The sequence below is a fragment of the Ammodytes marinus genome (genome assembly GCF_949987685.1).
Source record: "Ammodytes marinus genome assembly, chromosome: 8".
NCBI classification, from domain to species: Eukaryota; Metazoa; Chordata; class Actinopteri; order Uranoscopiformes; family Ammodytidae; genus Ammodytes; species Ammodytes marinus.
Genome location: NC_137212.1, coordinates 28,220,569 through 28,248,379, shown reverse-complemented (window position 1 = coordinate 28,248,379; position 27,811 = coordinate 28,220,569). Strand labels below are relative to the sequence as shown.

Here is a 27,811-nt window from a genome sequence, read left to right as displayed (position 1 = left end):
CTGGAGTATTGCTGTCAATATCACTTTTTCTTAAAATCAGGGAATATCTCCTCGCGAACCGCTACTTGTCCGTACTATGTGTGCACTGAAAAAAAAATCCAGTGGTAATAAACAGCCTAGGCTCTGTAAACTGTATGTAAACAAAGGGTAGCCTATATTAACAAAGGGGCCCATCTTAGCTAGCAACCTGCCCCTTTACAGAGCTTAGGCTTTGTATGAACACAGGATTTTCTTTCATCACACAGTATGGCAGGTAGCAGACTTTAGGAAAAAGTGAATTTGACAACAATTTTCCTGAACTGCTGACTTTACCTTTAAGGGGGGCGATCTAGCTTTTCTTCCAAATAAATTACAGAAACCATTACACCCTAAATGTAAAGAAACAAAGGAATTATTGTTATAATCCTACTAAAGACTTATACTGTTGTCTTTCATATTCACAAAGAACACACTTATTCATTGAAAATATTTATTCAAAAATGTACTTTCCAAAGTAGAAACATAAAATAGCATGCAGGAATGCTACTGTAGGTCGCCCACTGTTTCAACAAAGTCTTTCTTTCAATTCCATAATTTGAAAAGGTAAGTAGCATTATACCTGAATAATTGTAAGGGAATGCTGTGGCCAAAAAGAACTGAACGTGGACACCTAACAGTTGGTCAGAATATTTATTTTTGATCAGACATCCTGATTGTTAATTTGTGATGTATGTATAAAGACAACATTATACACCAATGCGCTGAGAAATTTGGCCCTTCGTAAAACAATACAAAAATAATAAAGCTTTTTTTTTTGTGGTAAAAAAATCTGTTCATACTTACCAAAGTAACAAATCACGTAAAGTACTAGATTGGCATCGGTTTAAAAAAATAAAAATCCTAACATTTCCCGCCCTAGTGCCCTATCTATAACTGGTCATTTATTATTGAAGAAAAAAGTAACAGAAAAGACTACAAATATGGCATCTTTCAAATGTAATCTTCAGTCACCAGTAGATCTGTGTGGTAATGAAGGCTTAACCTGTGAGGATCTGAGGCCAGGGAGAAAACAATGAACTTTTGTGCGTCCAGGTTGAGCTAGGTTACTGACGCACACATCAGGGGATGTATTATATGTTCTTACACACATTTCTCCTCACTTTGACACTACAACTTCAAGGCTTTTTTCACAATCTGTGACACACCGTCACCTGCAGAGCCTGAAGGTACTAAAAGTGTTGAACTGCATTTCTGCACACAAAAGGCATTTGTGTTCATAAAGATGACTGCACTACTTCACAAATGTAAAGAAAAAAAAAAAAAGTAGTAGATGCTAGAAGTCACTACTGAGTGAACATCTGGCATGCCGCTTTGAGATGCTTGTGTGCGTGATCCAGCTCGACAAATTATTTACATCCCAATTTGAACATGTTTTGTACAGCAGGTTTAGCCAAAGGCAAAATGAACCTGTGTGTATGTAAACAGGGGGTGTGTTTAATACGAAATCTAATGCTAGCCCCAATGGAAGGCAAGCATGACCATCATAAAACAACACCAACACAGGGCTTGCGCTTCTTTTTGAATCCCACTGGGTGATGTTCCTGACGACAATACCAATCATGCATCTTCCGCTCTGTAGCCTCGTTTCCACTGAGCGGTTTCGGCTCGTTTCCACTGTCAAATGTTGGAAAGTGTACCAAAATAAGCGAACCGTGCCGCAGAGATAAACCGCCATGTGTAATCTCCTCGGCAAGAGTGAAGAGTCTTCACTTTAAATCAGCGGACTAAACTGTGTCCCACTGCTATGATGTCACAATAGTTAGGCTATGTAGCTGCCGTGGCCAGCGCCGTTCAACGGCTCTGACCCATAGACTGTATATACTCTGACCGTCCGCCATTAACCCCACCTACCAGGTAAGGGTACAATTTCAATGGAAACATAAGCCAGATCTAGGCTTACCGTGCTATCCTGAACCGAACTGTGCTGCTCAGTGGAAACGAGGCTGAGTGATGTTCGACAATACCCATCATGCATCTTCTGCTTTGTGTATATGTCAGCATCAGCACTGGCCTGGTCCCTGATGGGGGCTGGGCCTGGCACTTGGGAAGACTGCCAGAGAGTGTGGAGAGAGCTACGGGCGGCAGTGACTAAACGGCCGTCACCTTTGCACCGGTCGACTGGAGCCCAGCGACTGTTTCCCACGACCGAGCCGTTTCCCCGGGGCGTCGGGCTGGGCCAGTCCCATCTGCTGCTGCCTCCTGTGCTGCCTGCCTCTGGCCCTGTGGCCCTCTGGCTCTGAGTCACTGAGCTCCAGGTCAGGACAGTATCCGTCACTGTCCTGGTAGGACCGGGCGCTCTTCACTTTGTGCTCGGTCACAGGTTTGGCCCAGAGCCGGGCCTCCTTGGCCGAGCCCTTTCTGGACAGTTTGTCAGAGGCCCGCAGGTCCTCCGTGGTCCGTACCAGGTTAATGGTGGCCTCCTTGAAGGACCTGCCAAAGTGCTCCATGGCGGTCTTGCGAAAGCTGCTCTTGTCCAAAGCCCGATTGGAAGGGTCCTGGTCAACAATGGGCGTCTGGCAAGAACTGTCCTTCTGCGCCACAAACTTCTCTAAGAGGCCGTTGGGTTTGCCCCCTCGCACCACTCTGTCTTGGTCCAGTTTGTCCAGTTTCCCGTTGGAGGAGTGGCCGTGCAGCGCGGCGTGCAGGGCTAGAGGTTTGCCGCTGGGTTTGATGGGCAGGGCGGGGCTCCTGGAGTGGCTGGAGGAAGACAGACGTCCGTTGGAGTGCTCCTCTCTCCGAACGTGTCCGTGCATCTGAGGCTTACCTAGACCCAGGCCTTCACCTGTGTGTTCAGTAACATTGCCTCTATTGTCTGGGCACAGCGGCCCATTAACAGACTTGCAAGTGGGGTTTCCATTGCCGACGCTTGAGGATTTGGGCATTTTCAGCTTGAGAGTTATCCTGGGAGGAGGACGGAACAGCATGCTCTCTGCTGGGAATGTAGACTGAAGGCCTGAAAGAGGAAAAGACAAACGTGTTCAGGACTTAAATATGATTCAAACATCACAAAGGAATATAAAGACACAGAAAGAGCAAGACTATTACTGGAATCAATTGCCTAAAGGGTGTGTCAGAGAAGGGACATTTGTTTTCCAAGATATATTCTCATAACTGTATAAACAAACTTTCCTCACAGGAAAATTGGATCCCTGAAGTTAGAAATCTACCTGAAAAGATAACTGTGTCACTGTTGTTATTTTGATTTACGATGATAGAATTATTTAAGACTAAGGGTGTATTCACACATGCCGTGTTTAGTTCGGTTGAAACGAACTCAGGTGCACTTCTGCCTTCGGTGCGCATCTTTCAGGCAGGTGTGAATACAGCAATCGCACTCGGGGGCGGACCAAACAAGCGGACCGAGACCCAGCTGAAGAGGTGGTCTCGATGCGCTTCAAAACAAACTCTGCTGCAGTTCGTTTGTGGTGTGAATTTGGCCGGACTCGATCCGACCCAATTGCAGGAAGCACTGCGCCTTTGATTTCTTTTCTTTTTTTTCTTTAATCGCCATCAGCTTCACATTATGGGAAAGTGTTGTTGTCGCCGTTGTTAGGAAGATTAGTTGTGGTTTGACCGGGAGCCCCGAGCGAAAATATTACAGTTGATAATGACGCGTATAAATGCTGATATGTTCAGCGATCAGATGGAGAGGGGAGCGTCTCCCGCACAGTGCCAACAGGTTCACGCTGCGCTTTGCATGAAGTGTGTGTTTTTATTTTTCTTCCCAACGTGACCGTCAATACTGTCCCTGTGTCAGTTTGGAACTGAACTGCGCCGACCCAGCTGATACACTGCTTATTCAGCTGAGTGTCAGCTTGAGCCTATTCTTCTCTCGAGCCGCGCGTCCAACAGCAAAAATACAGTAGGCTATACATTATGTTTCACATCGTAGGCTACAAGCCACATAACGTGGCATTGACATAGGGCTACATATTATAACCATATGAAACAACAATAATTAGATTTTCTTCTTCTTTATTTATAGGCTAGATGTAGGCCTTTTTATTATTTTTAACCCCGTATTATATATCAATGATATATTTCGCAGTTTTTACTTCGTTCTTCCTGCTTCTCTCCACCCCAGAATGTCTGTCCAATGAATGAATGACCTCAGATCACGTGTGGTTTTGCTTCGTAATGCTGGTTCACTTGCAAAAGGAGCAATATGAAAGTGGACCACACCAAACAAAAAAAATCTAAACTCTATTTGGTCTGGACCAAAGCAAGTGAACTAACGGACTTTCCATGTGTGAATACACCCTAAGAATAACCTGTGGAGTAATGTCTCAAACCTCCCCCCCCCTTCCTCTGAAACTGCGTAGTGCACCTTTACATGTACTTAGTGACTGAATGAGCAGCAGAGATGTCTCACCAGCAGAGAGGTCCTGGTTGACCAGCTTGACGTGCAGGTTGAACATCTGCTCCTGGGCTTTACTCTGCAGCAGCTTCAGCTTCTCCCGACGACTCACCATGTAACACAAGTTCCTCACCTGCACAGGGACACAAATCAACAAGGGTCAAATCAAACCTACTTTCTAAAAGAATCTAGAGCTGCACATGTTTAAACTGTGTAATGTCTGCCAAGCTCTCTGCACCCCTTTATGACAGAACGTGTTTGCTTGTCAACAATATAGAAAGTTAGAAGACAACATGCACGGTGTCTCCGCAGCACTATCACGGTGATCAGCGGAGAGTCTCGTGCAGGGCTCAAATTTAACACTCGCCAAATGTGGGTAAATTTAAGTCTAAGCGAGTAGTAAGTTATTGAGACCACCCGCCACTTTGGCTGGGGAAAGATGTGTGCTCTGTTTTATGAAAACATAAAGGGAAAACCTTGCGTTTTCGGTGAGACTGTTACCATGTAAACGTGGCCTTAATGAGTTGACATTTTTCTGATACAGCTAAAAAAATGGTACAACTAAAATAAAAAAAGGTAAAAAGCAACCTCTACAAACTGATCTTAATTTTGAGCAGAACACAGAGGTGAAACGATATGAAAATTAATCTACAACTATTTTGATTGACTACATTAGGATTCACCTCTGAAGTCAATCTTAGGGGCAGAAATGACAGATTGTGCCTGTTTTGGTAGCAATGAATTTCCTTGGTCTGAACAAAGACTTTCATACCATCGCCATGCCATGCGTGGGTCACTTTGGTTTTATGCGTAATTATGTGTTTTTTTTTTGTAGATGACAGTTCTATTACACACTGCAGATACTTTCCGTGCAGGACTCTTCTCTAATCTTTGCATCCATTAAACTCTCTGTGTTCACATGTCTTCCAGAGCCTGCTGCAGAGCTTTTTCTGCTGACGGGCATAATATCCATTATAATAGATTCACTGTGGTAAAACAACGAAAAACACAAAAAAAAAAAAAAACTCTTAAAAAGTGGAGTCAGCCATTCTGGAGAAAGCTTGTTGTCAAAATCAGTGACTATCTCTCTCCTCGCCATCTGCTACATGCCCCTACTGTGTGTGGGCTGAAAAGATCCAGAGTTAATACACAGCCTAGGTTCTGTAAATGGGCATGTTAAGTTGGGTCCCCTTTTGTTTAAACATACCAGTTTATTAGGCTATGTATTGATACCAGATTTTTTTTAAATAATTAATAATTTAAAGCAGGGTTTCTCAGTGTGTGTGTCAATGCAACACACATGGTTGTGCTATGTTTCTGATATTTCTAAATATTATGAATACAGTAAATGTGCTATAGTTGGATGACATTGAAACAGTGCTCATAAACTTTTTTCAGTAAATTATGTCTGGCTCCATCAGAATGCTCATTAAGCAATACAAAATGAATACAATTTAGTTTTCAAATAGAGAACACTGGGGCAGTTCTGGAGTTGCCCTGTAGCCATAAATACCAAGACTCTGCATTATCACCCACCCTCTCCAAGTCCTGGCGCAGATGCATGAACATCCTCATGCGTGTGTGGATGCTGTCCTCCTGAGGCTGCAGCACCAGGTTCTCCTCCCCCTCTGTAGGGGGCAGCAGAGCTCTGTTCAGGTTGGCTTTCCTCTTCAGCTTCCAGTACTGGTAGACAAAGTCCAGCAGGCGGTTGGACAGCCCCAGGGCCCGGGCCAGGTCATCGGGCTGGATCAGAGTGTAGAAGTCCTCCTGGAGCTCCTGTAGTCTCTGGCCCCTTTGGCCCCCCTTCTCCACCTCTAAGGGGGGAGCTTTGGAGCGCGCCGGGCTCAGGCCGGGCTCTCCGCTCTTAGACTGGCTGTGCTTCAGGCAGTAAGACTTGAACTTGACCTCGTCCCCTTCGTCCAGGATGGTCTTCATCTCCAGGCTGTGCTCAAAGGCGCAGGTCACGTGGAACGGAGTGGTGCAGTTCTTCACTGAGCACTGGAAGGCCGGAGAGAGAGAGAGAGAGAGAGAGAGAGAGAGAGAGAGAGAGAGGGAGAGAGAGAGAGGGAGGGAGAGAGAGAGAGAGAGGGAGAGAGAGAGAGAGAGAGAGAAAGAGAGAGAGAGGGAGAGAGAGAGCGAGAGAGAGAGAGATTTATGTTTACATGGACTTAGTCAGTAAGCTAAGATTCAATCATTTACAGGAACTCAATTTCTCTGTGGCTCGTGTTCAACATGACTCATTTCATAATTGAAATAAGTTATAGTGCTATTTGGGAATTTAAATATAGTGTACAACTACATTACATTGTACACTGTAATGACAACAAAAGGAATCGATTCTGAACAACAGCCAATAATTTGACATTAGCTTAGGACAAAGGCCAGATAAGTTAGCAATAGCAACCAACAAACACCTCTAAAGCTCAACAATTGTCTGCGATAATTTGTCGTTTGTTAAATCAATACAAAACATTTTAGTTTTTACAGGGTTATGTGCTGGACCATTAGTTGGCAATAGTTTCAACTATATGGTAAAGAAATGAGTGGTATCCTGTCAATCTTCTCATCATCAAAACAAAGAAGCGCATCAAAAACTGTCTGACTGTTCCTTAAGTTCAACTTCAGGCTGCATTCTATGCTCTCTGTAGGACACAGATCCACACTCACCTGGATGCATGCGCCTGTCTTCCATTTACACAGGCTGCAGATGAGAGACCAGCGGCTGGGTGGGATGTGGGACACTTTGGTGATGGGCTCCATCCTCTCGGGACAAGCTATGCTCACCTAAAGAGGAGGGAGACATAGGGAGTGATGAGAACTTATTTAACACTGGCTGTGAATGAAAGAACATACAAAATGTATAAAATGTTCAAAGCAACAGACGGATATAAGCGTTTGTTTTATTCACCTCCGGTATCCACAGGGCACAGCTAACGTGTGCCCACTTGGTGCCTGCGCGTGTGGCCTTCATGGCACCGCCCTTCGTGGGACACAGAAGGCACTGCGGGTCAATGCCGAGGACACAGGTCCTGCACAACCAGTTTCCAACAGGCACTTTGACTATTCCGTAACAGGCCTGTGGGGGGAGAGCAGCACACAGTTAGAACAATACTGGAGAAATAAATAGTGCATTTCAAAATGAAAATTCTGTATTTTAAAAATATATAGAAAATAACTAGGGCTGGCCCGAATGCCATTTTTCAGGCTTCGAATATTCGTTGGTTTTTCCGAGCCAATATTCGAATATTCGTTCCAAAAAAACACACCATCAAAAACAACATTAAAAGATAATATATATATATATTTTTTTTAAACGTTAATAATCCCTATATACTCCCTGGAACCGATTTTGACAGTATCTGCATATTTTGTTGAAGATTTACGCGCTCGGAGGTGAAGTAATGGATGCGCTATGACACTTAGTGATGTAATATCCTCCTAAATTAGAAATACTACTACTACTACAATATTACTAACTTTTATATCCAAATATAAAATTATTTGATGAAATTATATTGCAGTACTAGCTTCTTGCAAAAAAAAAATTATATATATAAAAAAAAATATATATAGGGGAAGGTGGGGTGATTTGTGCAACTTTTTACTCAAAGTGATTTTAAAGTGAGGCCTTGACAGTTATGTCTCCAACTCAAATATGTACATATATTTCAGGATGTTGTGCATCCCTGGCAATAAAAACTTTGGATCTGGAATAAACTGTTTAAGAAATATAGCTTTCGGAAAAAAAGTTGTCTTGTCAATGTGTCACAATGACAAAGTCACCATCATCATCTTTCTGGCCATCTGAACTCTCATCAGTGGTGTCGTTAAGTGGAATTGAGATGTCACTCTCTTCTGAGCTACTGTAGACAATCACTTTCTTTTGGTGACCAGCGTATACAGCCATGCCACTGGCACAACTCTCAGAAATGTACTTTGCACTAGTTGCTCCGTGCTTGTGGAACCAACTGCCACCTGACAAATGTGATTCCCCCTACATTTCTGCCTTTAAATCAAGGCTCAAAACCCATATGTACACCCTGGTGTTTCCTCCCCATTAACCTCTGCACTACTTACTTACCTCTGCACTACTATCTGTGTTTATGTGGATGTATGGGCTTTACGTCTTTTATTTTGGTTATTGTTATTTTACCTTCATTGTTTACCTACTGAATGCACTATGTACAGCACTTTGGACAGTGCAAACTGTCATAAATGTGCTTTTATAAATACATTTTACTTACTTACTTACTTATAACTCACCCAGGCCCTTGTGCACAAATCACCCCATCCCCAGAATTTTGGATAATAGGCATGATGCAGCAATTTAGGGTTGACATTGTGCTAACTATATAGACTCAAAGTGTAGCATACCAAAGCACTAAAACATGTGTCAAATGTTTTCAAACGTGTCTATAATTGTTCAGACACAATAATCAAAAAACCTTGATCATGGAAATTTTACTTTGAAAGGCAAAACACAGTTTTTTGAGCTTAAATGTGCTTATATCTTATTCCTTGTGTCTCCCTTCTTTACAGGATGAGTCAAATGGATGGCTCTTCTTAAATATGTGGTCACATTTCCAATTTCTTCCACGGTTTTCTAGAAACAAGGGGTTTTGCAACTTCCAAAATGCACAAATCACCCCACCTTCCCCTATATATATAAAAAAATAAACGAAGCTCCAAATACTAATTTAAGCTCCGAATACTAATTTTCCGAACGAGTATTCGAATAATTCGGGCCAGCCCTAAAAATAACACACTGTTCCATAAGTGACTGTGACAGTTCATCAGGCTGGCATAAGGCCTTGCTCTAACCGCAGTGAGTGTGGGAGTGAGTATATCCTTACACTCTACAGCATTGTAGATCAATGTCCACATTTACATTTGACCTGAATGATCTCTCTGACTCTGTGTACTGCGTATGTCACTGTTCTTACTCTGTGCATGATGTGCGTTTTGTATTGATATGCGAGGCCTTCTTAGCCCTGTCTCACCCTGGGGAAACAGAGCAGTATTTGCAGAGAGGTGTGTGTGGCTGGCTCTTTTACCTGGTGCACACAGATGTTGCACTTGTCACAGAACACCATGTCGTTTCCCTCCTCGCTGTCGGGGGAGCGGCACACGTCACAGATGACGTCCTCGTCGTACTCTATGCCCAGGCCTTCCACCGTCTCTATGGCGTGGTTCATGTTGTCATGGCACTGCCTCTCCAGGGCCTCCATGGCTCGCTCCACCGTCAGCTCGTCTATGGGCTCCTCTCCTGGGGGGGGGGGGAGGGAGGACAAGACAAAACGTGGTCAGAAGCCCCTTTTACACAGCCAGTGAAAGCCGGGAAAATGCCGGAATTTCCGCCCTCCACCCTGCTGTATAAATGCGACCGTTGCGGAACGAGGGAAGAAAGGTGCGAGAGATTGTTCCGGGAATTTTACTACCTCGGGGGGTAGTAAGATTCCTGACACAATCAGTTCCGCCTCTCTGTTTAAATGCTCCAGCTTGTTGTTGCGGAACAGGGGGGCGTTTGACGTTCCATAGCCTACGTTCTAAACATGCGACCATGTTGGCAGTTGAAGGACGTGTGTTTAACATTAATCACGGCGGCCTGATGTCCCGTAAAAATCACCAAATAAAAGGAATGGCGTATAATCTAGCTGATCATAAGGTCCGTTTATCAATCCAAACCCCCGCGCTTCATTTTGCAGAGTGTATGAGTCTATTTCTGCCCAGGAGAAGTTGTACAATGGGAAAGCTAGGCTGGGCTAAGCTAGGCTGCGACCGGATCGCCGCCGCTATTATTATTCTAAGTCTGAGCGTATATCCACACTTCATTTCTGCCTACAGTAACGTGACTTCACACACTGTGTGTATGTGTATGTCTGATTGGCAGATCGCTGCCCTCACAAAGAAACTTGCTCACAGCCAACCTGTCACACAAACACACACACAGACACAGAGGTGAAGCGGATTGATTTTGTCAGTTTGGTTAACAGTCCCAGTGATGTTGGACTCAGCGCGTAGCGAGATCAACTGGCACATCGTGGGGACAGTAAAATACGGCCCTCTTACTGCAAGCTCCAGCACTCATCTGCTCTCAATTCACCGGCCAGTGTTGTTGTTGTAAAGCAGCTGACCGGCGCGGCGCTAAATGTTTACGTCACACCTGACGCTGTTTACAAGCACCTCTTTCATTCCGGAACGCTGTGTAAAAGGGGCTACTGATGCGCCAGCAGGCCGACGTTGCTTGGTTCTGTGTAAATAACACAGAAGCAAAGCCGGCATTTTGGAGTGATGTTGTTCCGTCAATATGCCGCAATCTCTGTGTAAAAGGGGCTAGAGAAACACACTAATGACCTTTGAGGATATGATGAGTCCAAAACTTAAAACTTGACTCTTTTATTTCCAGATAAGAGACAAGAGATAAGGGAAAAAAAAAAAAATCGATAAACCAAAAACTTTGTTTATGTTTTTAATCAACTTCCGAAAAATTATTTCAAAGTGTTTTGGAGATAAGCATTCATTCTTTTCTCATCAAAAATGACACATACTATTTAGAGATGATAAACGCTAGGCTGCAAAATGATTTGTTTGTTTCAAGCACTGCACACGCACAATAACCTGAAGGTTGACGTGACCTACGCTGGTAGTTACTGTAAGTCAGTGCAAGAAAACCGTTGCCAGGACAAAGCCAAAAATAGTATCAATACACCTGTTCAACCAGGTAACAGATAATTGTTAACAAGCTACTGTATGTATGTCGTCCGGGACAGTCAGCCCTCGCATATAGTACAATTGCGACAGTCCGAATCAAAATAATGTCTTAACTGTAAAGAAGCCGTATTCCTTACCCATGCGATGGAGCTCTCTGTTGAGTGCCTGCAGCCAGTGGAGGTCCATTTCGTCCAGGTCGTAGCGGCACATGGCCTCTGCCATCTCCTTGATGTTGACATACCCTGGGTCTGTGCTCTCCTGGCCCAGACACTGGATGTACTTCTTCTGGTGGGAGTAAAGCACCTCCTTGGACTTCTCCGCACAACCTCTGCACAAGGAAGACACAATCAAAAAGCTGTCAGTTGTCATTCATTTGGAGCAGGTTAACCTAGATTCAGGGTCCCTGGAGCCAGGCCAAACATCTTTAACAAGTAAAAGGTATTAAATCTCACCATTGAACACAATCTGAGTTTACTGAGAACCCTTGTAATGTCATATATGCTCTTTTATACTATTTTTACTTATTTGCTGCTACTTCTTATCTGATTCGGGCTCTGACGTGAATTTATGTTTTATTGTTCTTTTGTGCTATGTGTAATGTAATGTAACCCCATCCATCCATCCATCCATCTATCTATCTATCTATCCATCCTACAGACAGACCAGTGTTACCTTATCGAGGCCTGTGGGATGGTGTCTGGACTGGCCAGCACCTGGACTCCCTTCTCCCACTCCTGCTTCCAGGAGTCAGCCAGCAGGTAGTAATCCTCTGGGGGCACATGGTGGGTGTCAGGCAGCTTCATGGCACTGATCAGGTCTTTTCTGAACACCTGCAGGAGAGAGGGAGAGGGACACACTACAGTCAGTCTCACATCGGCCACCGTGTTTAAACACATGAGAGGCTGATAACAGAGCCTGAACGCCAAGCAAGATGGGCACTCACTTCAGCCGGTTTCTTCTGGTTGGAGGCGGGGGTTCCCGGTTTGCCGCCATACTTGCCGGAGGAACAGAAGGAGGTGGAGGGACCTACATTAAACAGAGAGCGAGAAAAAAAAAAAGAGAGAGAGAGAGAGAGAGAGAGAGAGAGAGAGAGAGAGAGAGAGAGAGAGAGGGTGTGAATAAAAGAGCCGTGAAAGAAATAGTCTAGGTTAAAGTGATGGGCTCCTTTAGACGGGTGACTCACTCTCATCGTCAGAAGTGTCGCTGCTGCTTGAGGACCTGAGACGTTTCATCCTGTAACATCCTGAGGAACAGAGAGAGAAATGATGAGGATTTGACAGACAATCTCACAGTTAAATGTTTTAGTTATGAAACAAGGATCATTCAATTCCGGCTATATGGGGATGCCAAAGGTCTGTGTGTATACTTGGAAGTGCTTGGGGTCTCCCAATAAATGACGATACATCACCTATAAATATTAGCCCATTAATAATACTGTTAATAAAACATTTTAACTGAACTTTTAATCTATCTCCTTGGTGTGCGTGGCTGGACTTCTGTCGCAACAAAATGAATTCTTATGCCAAGTCAAGGAGACAAACTGTACCGGTAATTGGGTGCTTTAGCCCCTTTGTCTGGTGTGGAAAAAATGGAAGCCAATGTCGCAAATGAGAACATGGAGCAATGAGCTGAAAAAAACAAACATGATTGGACGATTAGTCGACTAAAGGCAAGATTAGACCAATCAGATTTAACTATGTGAATACCTAGTCTGGGACATTCCCTACATTTCTGCAATACTACACAGCCATTTTTTTCTGTTTTGCATTAAGTGTTTATATGTTGGGAGTTTAATGTGAAGGTTAAAACAGAGCAGACAGACCCACGGGTTGACAGTAGGAGCCTTTAGCACCCTGGACCACTGGGACCACTCATTAAAAGCTTTGGACATACCGAGAGACGCAAAACCCAGAATAGCCCCAAATACAGTACACTGTTTCAACAGACAGGACATGCCTCACATTCCCCATGAGGACAGGAGTGGTGGGAAAAAGTGTGAAGCCAATTCCTCTCCATACCATAGTACGAGTAAAATGCACTAATGCCAACCACTAACTACTAGTTTAAATGTCCAAACTATGGGGCTATGTATGGACGTGATTCAGCCCGGCTCTGCAGTAAATCACCACTGTCTGACACACACAGAATGTTTTCACGTCACAAGGATCTTTTCTCGACTTCAACTCTGTGCCATATTTAAGATGGACTCACTCACGCAACACAAACACACCACAGTGCAGTCGGCTGCAGCCCGCCATCTGCTACTGACACCACAGACAGGCTCCCACTCTGTGTGAATGGGTCGGCCAGTCGCCCCAGATAATGATCCATAACCAAAAAGGACAACTTAGGAATGATTTGACCAACACAGAGAGGCTTTGAACAGCCTTATGACCATTAATGTTAAGATACATGTTTGTGTTATAATGAGGTGTTTTGGGTTCTTGAGAAAAGCATTACCGTACCCCCCCCCCCAAGCCGTTGTTGTGCTCTATACTGCTCACAAAGAAGCCATTAGTTGATTGAAAGGACATTTCTTTTGATGATTGATTATTTGAAAGGCAGAACACATGCTGGTCCTAGCTCTTCAGGATTTGGTAGCCTACTTTTGTTCTCTGTAAATTGAAAAAAAAAAAAAGTAAATGATTTGGACTGTAAGTTATACAAAACAAGCCATCTGAAGACATGACCTTTGACCCAGTGAAAAATGGCAATCTTTTAATGGCATTACTCATTTGACTTCCTTGAATTTCAAGGTGATACTATTTGGCATTGTGAGTTCCAAACACTAGTTTGTGAGGGATAGATAGGCCTACATAATAAGTTCACACTGTGTTTCTGCAGACAGAAAGTAGCCAGTGCCAAGAGACATCCTCATCTGTGTTATAGCCTCACTCACATTACTTCATTGCTAATGTAATCACATTACAGTTTGGGAGCAGTCGCTGAAGAAAACAGACACCAGAGGTTAGCACAACGACTAAATACCACAGCCTCCTTCAACGTCCCCCTGCTGCTATCTGCCCACACACAGTATGCCCGGATGTGACATCAAACTGAGAAGAGACCCCGAATCCTGTCTGAGTAACAGGAAACCATTACTAAAATGCGGTTAAAGCATTGTTTACATATCTCTCCACATATAGAATCGTGTCCCCTTAAGTGCTAACGACTGGGTGCTAACTGTGACTAGCTATGGTGCTTTTAGTGAATGGACAAAACCGTAAACTGCCCTGCCCAAAGAGCCCCATTGGCGCCAAACACACACACACACACACACACTCACGGGCCTGTAGCAGGGGTAGAGCGGGCTGCACTGTAAGCTGAGGAGAAATCAAACATGGGCGCCACCATCATACAAAGATGTCACTTCCTAGGGCCATTGAGGCCAACATTCATACAAGCTCCACGGGGGTTTATAACTCAATGGCTGTAGAAGTTAAGTACGGTATAAGCGAACACGTCCGTTTCATAAAGGCAAACATTACTGAAGTAAAGAAGCCGGAAAAACAGTCCCGGGCCGGGGGAAAGCAGCAAAGGACTAGCAGGCCCCGCCGCTGGCCTGGATAAAGCACACAGCCAGGGCAGATCCTGGCACACTGAGCTCCACTGAACACACGAGCATATTGTTCACATTCCTCCCATCTTACCTTCAGTCCGCTCTATTCCACACGCATTTCACTCCGGACAAAACCTCCAACATACACCCATGAACAGAATTGGAGGCTTTTTGGTTGTACGTGTAGGTGAATTTGAGGGGGTTTCGTATCCCACCACAGTGGGAATATCCTGGGCTGCAATATCTCCACCACCACCACCACCACCACGGCACAACAGCTCTATTGTACCGCGCGCCCCGCCGGGTCCTAAACCCCGCCGGTTTCCTTCGAGCCTGGGTGCGCTCGCTTTGTCGACTGGCGTGGCGTGTTAACTCACTTCCCCTATCCATACATACACTATCTACTGACTACAAGAGCCCTCATTAATAAGACACGCAGATATTGAAGGACCAGTCAATAAACAAATTCTGCCGCTTTTAATGTGCCATTTCATAGAGACAGGGTATCATTCAAGTGTAGAAACAGCAAATAGGTTAACAAGGCAAATGTGCATTTATGAAGATTAATTGCTCTGCAAAAATTGGATGCTCAAGTTCAGAAGGTTTACAGTTAGAAAGCGACATCACAACTGGTCCCTCATTTGTTTTGTTTTTCACATAAGCAACTTAAAAAAAACAAAAAAAAAAAACAGGCCCAGTTTAGCTAACCTAAATGAAAGGCTCCAACACAGCCTGGGGGGAAGTCAAGCTGTGAGCCGCTGACAGGAACAATGATTGAAATGCTGTTTAGGAAGAAGGTGGAAGTCAAATAGCTGAAGTGAAAGCTGCTAACTGTGATTCACTGAGGAAGATACAGTGTATTGTTAATGGGCTCATTTCATCAAACTCCATGATTCACTCTTCTTCAGAAATAATGTTTTTTTTTGTTTTAATGTTACGAAAATTAACCTAATGTCTAATACAGTGGCTTGCAAAAGTATTCATACCCCTTGGAATTTTCCACATTTTGTAACATTAAAACCACACACGTAAATGTATTTTATTGGGATTTAATGTGATAGACCAACACACAGTGGTGCATCATTCTGAAGTGGAGTGAAAATGAAATATAGTTTTACATTTTTTTTTAAATAAGTATTAGTATAAGTAATAATAGTTTTCTGTCCTGTATTTGGCTCCATCCTTCTTCCCATCAACTCTGACCAGCTTCCCGGTCCCTGCTGAAGAACAGGACCCCAACAGCATGATGCTGCCACCACCATGTTTCACGGTGGGGATGGTGTGTATAGGGTGATGTGCAGTGTTAGTGTTCTGCCACACATTGCACTTTGCGTTAAGGCCAAAAACTTCAATTTTGGTCTCATCTGACCAGAGCACCTTCCTCCAACACTTGCCACAAGCCATGCGAGGGACACAGCATATTCAGATGAGACCAAACTTGAAGTTTTTGGCCTGAATGCAAAATACAATGTGTGGTGGAAACTAACACTGCACATCACCCTATACACACCATCCTCACCGTGAAACATGGTGGTGGCAGCATCATGCTTTGGGGGTCCTGTTCTTCAGCAGGGACCGGGATGCTGGTTAGAGTTGATGGGAAGAGGGATGGAGCCAAATACAGGACAGAAAACCTGTTAGAGTCTGCACAAGACTTGAGACTGGGGTGGAGGTTCACCTTCCAGAGGAACAACTTGCCTAAAAATACAGCCAGATCTACTATGGAATGGTTTAGATCAAAGCATAGTCATGTGTTAGAATGGTCCAGTCAAAGTCCAGACCTCAATACAATTGAGAATCTCTGGAAAGACTTTGCTGTTCATAAGACGCTCTCCATCCAATCTGATGCTACATCTGAAGCTCAAGCTATTTTTTAAAGAAGAATGGGCAAAAATGTCAGTCTGTAGATGGGCAAAGTTGGTAGAGACATACCCCAAATAGATTTGCAGCTGTAATTGCAGCTATAGGTGGTTCTACAAAGCATTGACTCAGGGGGCTGAATACTTTTGCACGCCACACTTTTTTATTTATAAAAAAAATGTAAAACCATGTTTCATTTTCATTCCACTTCACAATTATGCGTCACTTTGTGTTGGTTTCAAGGGGTATGAATACTTTTGCAAGGCACTGTATGTGCTTCTTCAACAACAGCAAGGGGGATAGAGATGGGAGCATTAACAGCTTGTTCAAACTGAATTAAAGAAGTTCTTTTCCAAAGGTTAACAAGTTACTCAGAGGACTTGAGGGTTACCTTTAACCTTATTGCTTGACTTTCATATTACATATACATATATATTGCCTGTAAATGAAACCTAGGCATTGATAGTGACTAGAGGAACTGCACTAACTCAGCTTAGTCACCCCACACCCACTATCACTGTAACACACTGTATTTAGGTGTGGAAAGCCTGAGGACAAAAGGACGTCACACGTGATCAAACTTTTATTAAAAACTATATTTTAAAACATGAGTTTGCATCTATACAAAAACATTCAGGAGAGAGTACAAAACAAATATTACAAAATAAAATAAAAAGTATCACGTGATTGGCCTACATCAAAAACTCAGCAACTTTACAAGTGTGTAAACAGACCAGTTAATCTCACTGAACAGCAGAATACACTCAAAACTTTCACAATTGACTTTGCCCTTATTACAGATATCAATAAAGATGTAGTTATCTTCTACACAGCACATCTCTAATATACACATTTCAAACATGTCCATTATCTAAACCACATACACAAATAAGACTCTATAAGAAATACAAATATGATTTAGACATACAAAATATTGTCCCTCAGGCATTCTTGTGCTCATGGTTTCTCCACTGCCACCACTGTTTCAACCAGTGAAGAAAAACTAAGCGTTAGATTACAATGAATAACATGTACAGCAGAGAGCTACATTCACAATCGATAGAATGAAGCGACAGAATTAACCGAATACATTCAGAGAAATATATAAATAGTCACAGCAGCCTCAGCAACTAATGGATGTCAACTGGTTTACAGCAAATGTTTGTGGATGATAGAGGGGTGAATTTCAGTCTAAAGACTCATGGTTGATGAACTCAATTGTTTCATATAAGGCCTTATCAAACACAGTCCTTCATATTTTTCCAGTCCTACTATAGTTTTTAGGACCAAAACAGGCAAATAATCAAACTTTACTTATATTCACCCCGAACTGGCCGGCAAGGGGCGGGGAGCGGGGGGGTGTTTTTGAAAATCAGTTTGTTTTTGATGCTGAATCATTCACAAACCCATCTGCATGTCGGCAAAGTTGAAGAAGCTGTCCACGTCTCGAGAGGACGTGTTTTTGTTGTTGGAGACAAAGACCTGTGGAGGAAAATACATCAAATAATTATAGATTTATCAACAAGGTAGGTAATCTGTGCAAAGCCAGACAAGGGAAATGCCACAACTACATTCCATTTACCTTGGTCCCACTGAACACTCCCGTAGCCATGTTATTGCAGGCGTCCACGACTCCGTCACCATTCAGCTCCAGGGCAATGACGGGACCTTAAGCAGTGAGACATCAAGTCACAATCCTACAGTACAACAGTCCCAAATAAACATATACATTTCCTTACATATAAGACACACACTCGGATTATGAAACAGATACTGCTGCTCTCTGACCAAATTGAGATCCTTAAATTCAGTCAGGGATTTCATCATGCTTAAAAAATTAATAAAATAAAAAAACCATAGTAGCATGTTGACCAAGTCCTTTTTTTAGCTTGTGAAATGTAGCAGCAAACTGTGCTCTGAGAGGGAATAAAGAGGCTTTTGATTTGAAATGTTTTGCCAGTTTGCACTCCTAAACACACACACACACACTAGTATATACAACATGACCTGATACTCTAATGCAAATGAGTCTGCTGTATCTGTGGGCTGTACAGATAAGATCGAACCAAAATGGTGGAGTTCCCGTGCAGCTGATATTGAAGAGATATTTGAGAGCAGCAACAGCAACATAACTGTACCTTTGGTGATCCACTCCACAAGCTCCTCTGCACTGTTCTGAAAGACTCTCTTCACATCCTCCGGTCGCATTGACACTTCCTTGGTCTGGATCAGCACATAACCCTTAGCGCCCATCTAAAAAGGGGTTGGCAAACCACAGGGAAAAAGTTCAATAAAATAAAATAAAAAAAATATCCAAGGTTTGCAGTGAACCATAACGTATCTGAAGAATCCTGTATGTAAACAGATGAGAGAAACCGTAAAAGTAAAGACTTGTGTAATGGAGTAATGCATTTTTTGGCAACAAGGCAAACATCACTAGAATGTTTAGAGGAGCAGTCGGTTTAGCATTTCCATGTCCAAAGTCAGCTCTATTAAGTAAGAAAGAAAAAAAAGAAAAAGAAAAAATCAATACTTACAGAATCCATATAAAAACAATTACAATATGTATAGGTCACTGATTTTTATGGATGTATCAGTGTCACAGCTAACAAAAGGAAATGCTGGCGTGTGTAAAAAAAAAAAAACCACACACACAATAAATGCATTGAGTTGCAACAGCTTCAGTTGAGGAGAGAAGCCCAGCATTTTAAACTGGATGGACTGGACATGTTTTCATTCTTGGATGACAGCAACATCAGTTTCAGTGACGATGCAGCTCATTTGGTTTGGCTCATAACCAGCATCAGATTTCTCTGCTAGAACAAGTACTCCAAGAACAATTTCCTCAACACTTGACTTCATTCAGGATCCTTTTTGTTTTACTTCTGTTCACATTAATGCACTACGGTCTTCAAGCAGTGAGTTATCTAGCATCATCTCAGTTCTGTAAGTGCGATAAAACATGATAAAAACCATCAAAGCAGACATTGGGAAGTATTTTTGAGAGATCGGATTTATGAAACGTGCACACTATATAAGTTATCACTGTATGAATATAGAGCGATTTAACACGTATACTATCACAAATATATTGCTTTCTTCACCTTTAAAAAAATAAAATAAAAAATGCTGTGATAGTAAACACATTATTATTATTATTATTATTATTATTATTATTATTATCATCATTCATTATTGTATCAGTAGGTAAGCCCCGATACATCTCTTACACCACCCGCTTTCCCATTTACAATCCAAAAAGACTCATTTTAACAATGTTAAAGCCCCTGTAAACTCAAATCCACAACATCCTAAATTCTCACTATGTAATTTGGGGAGTTAGCTGCATGACAGTTAGCATCTGAAAAGAGTATAAGGCATATTTATAAATCCCAATTAAAGATATTGCCATTTAAGTTTGATAGACTTACAGAAATATGGTTTAAATGAGGCGGGCTATGCTCTGGTTCTTATAAACACAATAAGTATTTTGGACAAATCATTGCAGTTCTCTGCCCGAACATTTTATAAACCCAATGACTGTTGCCATGGATATGGTTTGATACAGCCACGCCCACACGTCCTGTCAAACTGTCTAGACAGTAAAAAAGCTGTTTTTTTTAATCCAAGTTTTATAAAATGTATGCACATTTATTTTCAATCGGATTTTTGTAAAAGCTTATTGAGACATCCAACTTCTATGTAATATATTGAATTTTACTTTTTAAGACCAGGTTTCCAGAGTGTTAAGAGTAAGACTATAAGTGAACCATCTGCACAGCCTTTGTCTTTTTATTTATTTATTTTATTTTTTAACTTCTCACCTCATCTATGAGCTTGCGGGCGTTTGCGGTGCTGTACTCTCCAGAGAAGAAGACAAAGAGGCAGGACTCCTCGCTGTCCTTACGCCTCCCTCCCTTGGTCAAAGGCACGATGCTGCGTGACGACTCTCCCGACACCCGCACCGCCTTGAAGTCAGACTCTGGGTCTGGGGCCGGCACATAGTCCCCCACCGCTGAAGCCTCTGGCAGCAGGCTCCAGTTGGTCTCCCCGCTGACCGGCGTGAAGTCGTGGATGTTGCTCCAGTTGTTGTTGAAGATGCTGAGGCCGGCGTCCTTGAAGTGGAAGGCCAGCTCGGGGTAGAAGTACTGGTAGCAGCCAAACTTCATACTGGTGGAGGACTCGATGATGGGCTGAGTGGCGCAGCACAAGAACACCTCCATCTTTTTACAGTCCCGTGTGCGGAACTGCTGGCAGGCCACCACGCACTTGATGTCTTTACAGTCTCTGAAGAACACGCTGCCCTTGATGGGTCCGAGGAAGATGCGGCAGTTGACGCAGTCGTCGATGGTGATGGTGGCCGAGTGGTCGAAGACGTAGATGTTGCAGTTCTCACACTCCTGGATGACAAACTGTTGGCCGTTCAGTGTCCCAGGCAGGCGGCCCACCGTCACGTCTTTCAGCCCTGTCAGCATGTAGTCTTTGGGGTCAACCTGTGCACAGGGAAGAGGTGGCTGCATTAGCATTCAAACAATATAATCAGTGTCGGGGGGTAGTGAGCTACACAGGTTATCAAACTAGTGGTAGTTTAACTTCATTTTGCATTAGTTTGATGGTAGTTCAGCTAAATATTTGCATAGAAATTCAAGTAGTTCAATTACTTGTTTGGCATTTTTTGTGAAAAAACTACAAAAACTACAAACATTTCATGTGCCATAAATGGAAAGGTAATCATTTTAATTAGACAATTGCTTCTCAAATTGAACCCCCATTGACGACCCCCAGATAATAGAAAATCTAGATTTGTTCACAACAAAAAGGTGTCATTCTCTGTTATTTGGTCTTTGTGAAAAGTCCAGATGGGACTGTTTTATTACGGACAGCTTTAGATCTCAGGGAGATTCACCTTCCAGGCACCTGGATTGTCAGCTCACCTGTGAAAAGATTTGGTCATTGTTAATGTTTTTTAAATGTGTGATGTATGTTATACGTTTTACATTTTTGTATTATATATTTAGTTATAAATGTATAGCATGAACTTTGACAATTAGATCAATTTATAGACATTAGTTTGAAGTACTTTTTCTAAGTAGCTGCAGTAACCAAACTAGCTTTCCCCCTAGGGTGTCTTTGCTCTCAAGTCACCTTTGTTGAACCATATAGTCTCTGATATACAGTATCTCCCCCAACTTATAATGAAAATGTTGATGTTTTTCCTTCAAATAAGCTTTTTTAGACAAGCCTATTATACAAGGGTAGAGTTTGTCCTTAAACCGAGGTTGTAAGGACAGAGCACAGAGACAGTGTTTTAATCCCCAAGGCAAATTGTCATTTGTGATACTGGTCTATGTAAATGTAACTGATTAGTAGTTGAAGTGAATTTTTATTCCTTAATAACTTGCATAAAGCTACCAAACTATTTTCAGACTCCACAGAACCTGATGCTGCACTTTGTGGTATATTATTACATCATGACGTAACGCCACATGAAGATGAAACATCCCATGAGTCGAAGAGGAAGTTGGACCACCTGCTTAGCCAACGCCTGTTATGTCTGACAAATGACAACTAGCCATGTTATATGTGGACAGCCGAGGGACAGTGAACTGCACGGTGCAGTGTATTAATCCCTTAATGAGATAACGCTGTGTGCGTGTGCGTGTGCGTGTGTGTGTGTGTGTGTGTGTGTGTGTGTGTGTGTGTGTGTGTGTGTGTGTGGGGGGGGGGGGGGCAGAGAGGCTCTGAATCTAAAACTCAATGAGTGTTCAACTTATACTGAGCATTGCATACACCCCCTGCTTAGTTAGGCAACAATGGAAAATGTTACAGCTGAATATGTAGAGACCGGATGCAATGACAGTTAGCTGCTGCGCCATCAATCTCTGCAGGTAAACAAACAGAAACCGTTTAGGAAATCACGATGGAAATAGAAACATGTTATTTGCCTTTTATAAAGGAAGGATAAACATTTATGTTACACAACCGCTAGCCACTTTATTCATCTATAAATGAAGGGCGTGTAGCTAGCCGCGCCTCTTTCAGATTGTACTGCAGCCCCCGGAACTAAACAAACAAATGTCAATCAGGTTTGCATGCTAAAGTGTTCAGTTTGCAGCGGGTTTGCATTTATTTCATCAATCACTTGTATGTGCTTGTTCGGGTGCAGCGCGTTACCTTCTCCCTCTTGTCCCAGCTGTACTGCTTTGGAGCCTCGTCGGTGTTGTTGCCAAGGGGAACGGCGTTGCTGGTCGTAGTTTCGACAGTGGTCGTTGTCGGCGTAAGATCCTCTCTGTCTTCCTTCCTTTTGGATTTTTTCGAAAACCAGCAACCCATTTTGAGTCTTTCAGTAGCGACCAATTTTATTAAAACGTAACGTGAGCTCGGAGAACACGAGAAAATGTGAGGCAGAAGCTTACGTGCACTTCAGTTGTCAAGATTTTTTTTTTTTGGGGGGGGCTTCCTGTTTCCCAGCTTCGTTTAGCAACCAATCGGAGCCGCGGTAGTCGTTACAGCAGCCAATCACGGAGCTGGATAGCACTGGACGGGAGAAGTGCTCCCGAGGCGTTTGAGGACACCTAGAAAATAGGATTTCCGCTACCAGATTGTATTTTAAGTGCACATTTAATGCATGTTAAAATAGGAAAGTTCAATTGAAACTCAAACGTATTGATATTCTTTGGATTTTCTATTAAATGTGCTAATTAGGCTATGTATGAACACATAATGCTGCTACTGTGAAATAAAATGACCTTAGATTATTATTATAAATTCCTCTTCAATATATTTTTCTGCAACCATCGAGGCTGCTGTGCATCAATTCAATTGTCATGGGGGGCAAAATAAAAATAAAAAAGAGATTAGTTTACTTGACTACCTTGAACGCAGCGTTATCAACAGATTGGGCACACCTCCCTGGGTGTTGTCTTTAACACAAAAATCTGCTTATAGAAGCTAGTAACTCGAGTAAAATATGTAGTGATATAGAATATTAGTATGGATCTATATTAGTGGGATGACATCAAAAGACTGAAAAAGGAATCAAACCGACATCATGCAAGTGTGCATATTTCTACACACCACTGACACCAGTCCTATTTTAATGTGTAGTGTTGATATTTAATGAAGTGTGAGTTAAACATAAAATGTATACAAACATGCCACCACAAACAACATGCCCAAAGCTGACATCAGATTAACCTGCAACTTAAGCTACTAGGCCACTCTAATAATAGGTGATCTCCCATCCTGTCTCAGTGAGAGATGCTCTGAAGCCTAACCTTCCATTCTGTGTAACCACATAACCATTATGTGACCAATGTTCTCTGGGGACTTATAGAGTAGGTGGTGTATAGTAAATAGCTCTAGAAATCAGTATATGCCATTGCCTACTGCCCTTGATGTAGTGGAGTGCACAGCATTAGAGCTGCTGGGTGATAGAGGAACAGCCCACTGAAAATACATCACTGTTGAAGTGGAGATACGTTGCTTGTAGTCTAGGCTTTCACCACCAGACTAAACACTTCTTATGAACTTTTCACCTCATTCTACCTTCAACAACGCCTACATCTGCCAAGGGCAGTGTCAACAAACCCTGTGATGAAACAGCCTCCAGGGTGTGTTGTGTCTGATTAGCTTCTAAATGAATATATTTTCAGGAGGTTAATACTGTTGCATCAGTGTTTCAAATGCATTTGAAGAGATTGCATGTTGTATTATGTTATAGCGAGGCTGCTACCTGTTACAGCCTTGTTGTTCAACCCTCTTCATTTTATGTTTTAACATTTTTCATATAAATTTGTATTTATTGAATATAGCTAAACAGGATCATGGTTTGTCAAAAGGTTCCACACAAATTAATTCAGCACATCAAATATACTGTGTCAAGATGGCAGAAAATAAATAGGTGACAGGGATTACGTTGACAAAGTTTACCTGTTCCCCATAAACCCATCACAGGGGGTGCTGTTTCGTTGACAACAAAAAAGTGTCAAAGTCACAGGTTATTAATCAAACATGAACTTTGGTTATGGTGGCCACATTGCTAAATTAAAGGATCATGTTACAACACAGACACTGAGAACATATAAACCCAATTCAAACAAAACACTTCACTCACATTAACAGTCATATGCTTTGCTTTCAATGACGCAACTAAGTAGGCTAAGCTATGTGAATCCTAATTCACTCAATTTAAATGTTCTGTGTTTAAACAATACAAACATATGTGAGGACATTGGGGGCTCGGGACGGAGGTGTGGACCCAGGGCCGACGGTAGCCAGGGGCCAGGGTTTCTTTTTTTTTTAGGTGGAAGTCCAGACCCATTATCGGACGGACCAGTTCATTCGCTGTCCAAGAAAATGTCAAATGAAATTAAGACAATTAATTAATACTACAGAATATACCATTACCATGCATTGCTTCTAATTGTATTATTGGGTGGGCAGGACAGCCTGCCTCCAAGTTACCCACCCGATTATAGTGGTCACTGTGTAACTGACCCAAATCGTGTTTTTGCTTTAAACAAGAGAAAGCCCTGTTAAACAGTGTATTTGTGTTGCTTCATAATGTATTTGCGCTTGGTATAAGATTTTATTGTCTCACTTCCTGTTTTATTAGTACAAGGCTTTTATTTTGAAGCGTGCGTTTTTGTATTTCCGGTTATCCTGTGGAGTTTTGACTAAATTGAACGGAGATTATGTGAAAACGGCAATATAACTGCAGATATGCCGACGGTTAAAGATATTTAGCACCCTCCAAAGAGGCACAAGGTTAGTAATACTGTTATAGCAAAATGTGGCTTATGTTTAATTTCGTGTGTGATAACTTTATTAGCACTTGTTATAAGTTTAATTGATGCTAGGACCGTGAAAACCGAATGTAAAGTAAGCTAATGATTTATTGTTTTTGTGTTTTGCAACCAGCTCTTACATTGGATTTGGGGATTATTCAATAAATCTTAAAACCATCAGTCAAGTGTGAAACCATCTTTCGGGGGAATGCTACACACTGGTCAGCAGAACCGGCCCGAGGCATAAGCGAAATGAGCGGTTGCTTAGGGTCCCGACTGCCAGGTTTTTTTAGTTTTTTTTTTAGTTTGTGTGTTTGATATCAACATCATAATATGTAAATGTAAATTATCATACAATAAAAGGAATACAATGTTTTGGTAGAAAGTTAATAGCTTAATAATTGAATCAGTTCATCCGGGAGGTAATCCGACGTTAACTGATCACGTCACGTTCAAGTCCATGGCATGCACAGTGTGTATTGAGTTTATTTAAAAATATTTGAAATGGGGCTGCCCTCAGTTGCCCATGCACTGTCTATAGCCTATTTCAGCCTCGTATGTGGAAAAAAAGATAACTGGACAACAGAGTTCTTCTGCTTCGTTCCTCTCACTGCATTTAAATGAATTCATTATATTACAGAAAAATATGTCCCATATAAGAAAAAGAGCACCAAGCCCATCCCAGAGGACCCTGTATAATATTTTATTTCAAATTTATATTTCTATGGAAAATCCATGTGTCTTTCTTCAATAGCTTCTAATTCATCCGACCCACTGTCTCCAAATGATTTGTTCACACAAAATTCCTCATATTTAGCCTCTTAATTTTCCTCTCAAAGTGCACCAGATTCATGCATTTCACTTTAAAAAGGTAAAAAAAAAATCTCCCGGGGGGGGCATACCCCCGGACCCCCCTAGCAGGGTCGTGATCTCGGCTGGCTACTATTTTCACCCAGCTGGACATCGGAGGCAATAGTGGAAAGACTAGTGTGTGTATAGTATAGCTCTGGACTACCACCATCCAGGTTGCCCAGTCCCAAAGCTTTCTCTTCAATCAGCTCAGGCTGCCTACAGTTAATACTGCGATAAAAAAAAAAGATACAGTATGTTGTATATAATGTATATTATATGTTATTCATAAACATTTGGGAAAAAAACATGCAAGAATCAAATCTCCCACACAGCAACACTCAAAGTTTATTTGCATATTGTGTTCTACACAATTCACAGTAAATGTGCCAAAAATCAGACGCAGAGATCTTACAAGGGCAAAAAAATTCGGCTCGCACGCTAGGTCTCTTTGCCCAGTGTGCCCACCTTAAATTTCTACCGGCCCACCCTAATCTAACTGTCTAGAACCGGGCCTGTGTGGACCTAGGGGTGTCTTAAACCGGGCCTGTGTGGACCTAGGGGTGTCTTAAAGTTATCCCGGAGGGATAACCAATACATCGCAATTGCAATGGATGGGGAAGGGGAGAAAAACACAACAAAACTGAATAAGGCCACTACAGGCTTCCTTTATTAAATCAAGTAGCCTACTCAAAGGATACACTAAACCAGGGTTTTTCAAAGTGTGAGAGAGTGAGCCCCCCCTCAGAGAACACATTTTAGCGTAGCCCCCCCCCCCCAAAAAAATAAATTTCTAAATCCCTGTGTGTTTTGAAAGATCTTTTAATTATTTTACAAATTTAAACATATTTTTGAAACATTCTAAACATTTTTGTGCATTTTTAAACACATTTTTTAATAAATTTTAGCATCTTAATCCAGTGTTTTAATCCTGCTTCCTTTAATCATGGATAGTAGTGACTGACATACTTGCCCAAATTATTGACTAGTTAAATGTCATTCACACACCCATTGTTTTTTCGCTAGAGCCTCCAATGTCCTGATGGAGGAAAATTAGTAGCCAGTGGAGAACCAGACCCTCCTAGGGGGGTATGCCCCCCTGGGAGATTTTTTTTCACCTTTTTAAAGTGAAATGCATGAATCTGGTAGCTTGGCATTCCCAGACCTGCCACTAGGCGCTGGCAAATTAAATTTGCTGCGCGTGTTGGTCTGGACACGCTCCGTTGAAGCGTTATCAAGAAAACCAGAAATCTGGCTATGGTTTCAATTGGTTCTATCTAATATGGGCGCGCCAGAGCCCCTTATATGGTACTCTGGGGAGGACGTAACCGGATGACGACAGTGACGTGCATGCGACGTCGAAGCCGTGATAGTAAACATCAAAGATGGCTGCGGATATGTTGTGTGAGTTTGAGACTGCTTTGGCCTCGACCCTTACGATTTGGAAGACGGCACTCAAATCTTTCATTAGCAAGTAAGTGGAATGTTCTGTTTTGCCGACCGACAACGTCAAACGTTTAATTTAACAGTTTAACAGCTGTTCGCTAAACGAAAGGGGCTTACGTCACCTTGTGCATCGCTCTGATTGGTTGTAGTGCTATCCAACTGCGTGCAGTGGCATTTGAAATGCACGAGTAGGATCCGCCC

At 42.4% G+C, this 27,811-nt stretch overlaps 2 protein-coding genes across 2 annotated transcripts; both read right to left on the bottom strand.

Moving 5' to 3' along the window:
- Positions 1 to 519: 519 nt before the first annotated feature.
- jade3 (jade family PHD finger 3) lies at positions 520 to 14,909 on the bottom strand. Its single transcript, XM_080033402.1, has 11 exons — positions 14,758 to 14,909; positions 12,291 to 12,350; positions 12,051 to 12,133; positions 11,780 to 11,937; positions 11,245 to 11,435; positions 9,451 to 9,662; positions 7,305 to 7,472; positions 7,064 to 7,180; positions 5,933 to 6,394; positions 4,412 to 4,529; positions 520 to 2,992 (listed from the first exon to the last, which is right to left on the bottom strand). Exons 2-11 carry the CDS (start codon positions 12,337 to 12,339, stop codon positions 2,139 to 2,141), a joined length of 2,412 nt encoding a protein of 803 aa, XP_079889528.1. The 5' UTR covers positions 12,340 to 12,350; positions 14,758 to 14,909; the 3' UTR covers positions 520 to 2,138.
- A 2,234-nt stretch (positions 14,910 to 17,143) lies between these two features.
- Positions 17,144 to 22,950, bottom strand: rp2 (RP2 activator of ARL3 GTPase). Its single transcript, XM_080033307.1, has 5 exons — positions 22,701 to 22,950; positions 20,351 to 21,019; positions 18,665 to 18,779; positions 18,109 to 18,194; positions 17,144 to 18,008 (listed from the first exon to the last, which is right to left on the bottom strand). The coding sequence occupies exons 1-5, from the start codon at positions 22,857 to 22,859 to the stop codon at positions 17,925 to 17,927; spliced, it is 1,113 nt and encodes a 370-aa protein (XP_079889433.1). The 5' UTR covers positions 22,860 to 22,950; the 3' UTR covers positions 17,144 to 17,924.
- Positions 22,951 to 27,811: the final 4,861 nt, after the last annotated feature.

What these genes read in the sequence shown, in the direction of transcription:
- jade3 (XM_080033402.1), bottom strand. Translation starts at nt 12,339, where the DNA reads ATGAAACGTCTCAGGTCCTCAAGCAGCAGCGACACTTCTGACGATGAG. An exon ending in ACCAGAAGAAACCGGCTGAA is followed by an intron (nt 11,938 to 12,050) that starts GTGAGTGCCCAT and finishes TCTCTCCTGCAG; the next exon opens with GTGTTCAGAAAAGACCTGAT. An exon ending in TGCGCCAGGACTTGGAGAGG is followed by an intron (nt 4,530 to 5,932) that starts GTGGGTGATAAT and finishes GTCCCTGTGCAG; the next exon opens with GTGAGGAACTTGTGTTACAT.
- rp2 (XM_080033307.1), bottom strand. Translation starts at nt 22,859, where the DNA reads ATGGGTTGCTGGTTTTCGAAAAAATCCAAAAGGAAGGAAGACAGAGAG. An exon ending in CCCGCAAGCTCATAGATGAG is followed by an intron (nt 18,780 to 20,350) that starts GTGAGAAGTTAA and finishes ACCCCTTTTTAG; the next exon opens with ATGGGCGCTAAGGGTTATGT. An exon ending in GAGTGTTCAGTGGGACCAAG is followed by an intron (nt 18,009 to 18,108) that starts GTAAATGGAATG and finishes TTTCCTCCACAG; the next exon opens with GTCTTTGTCTCCAACAACAA.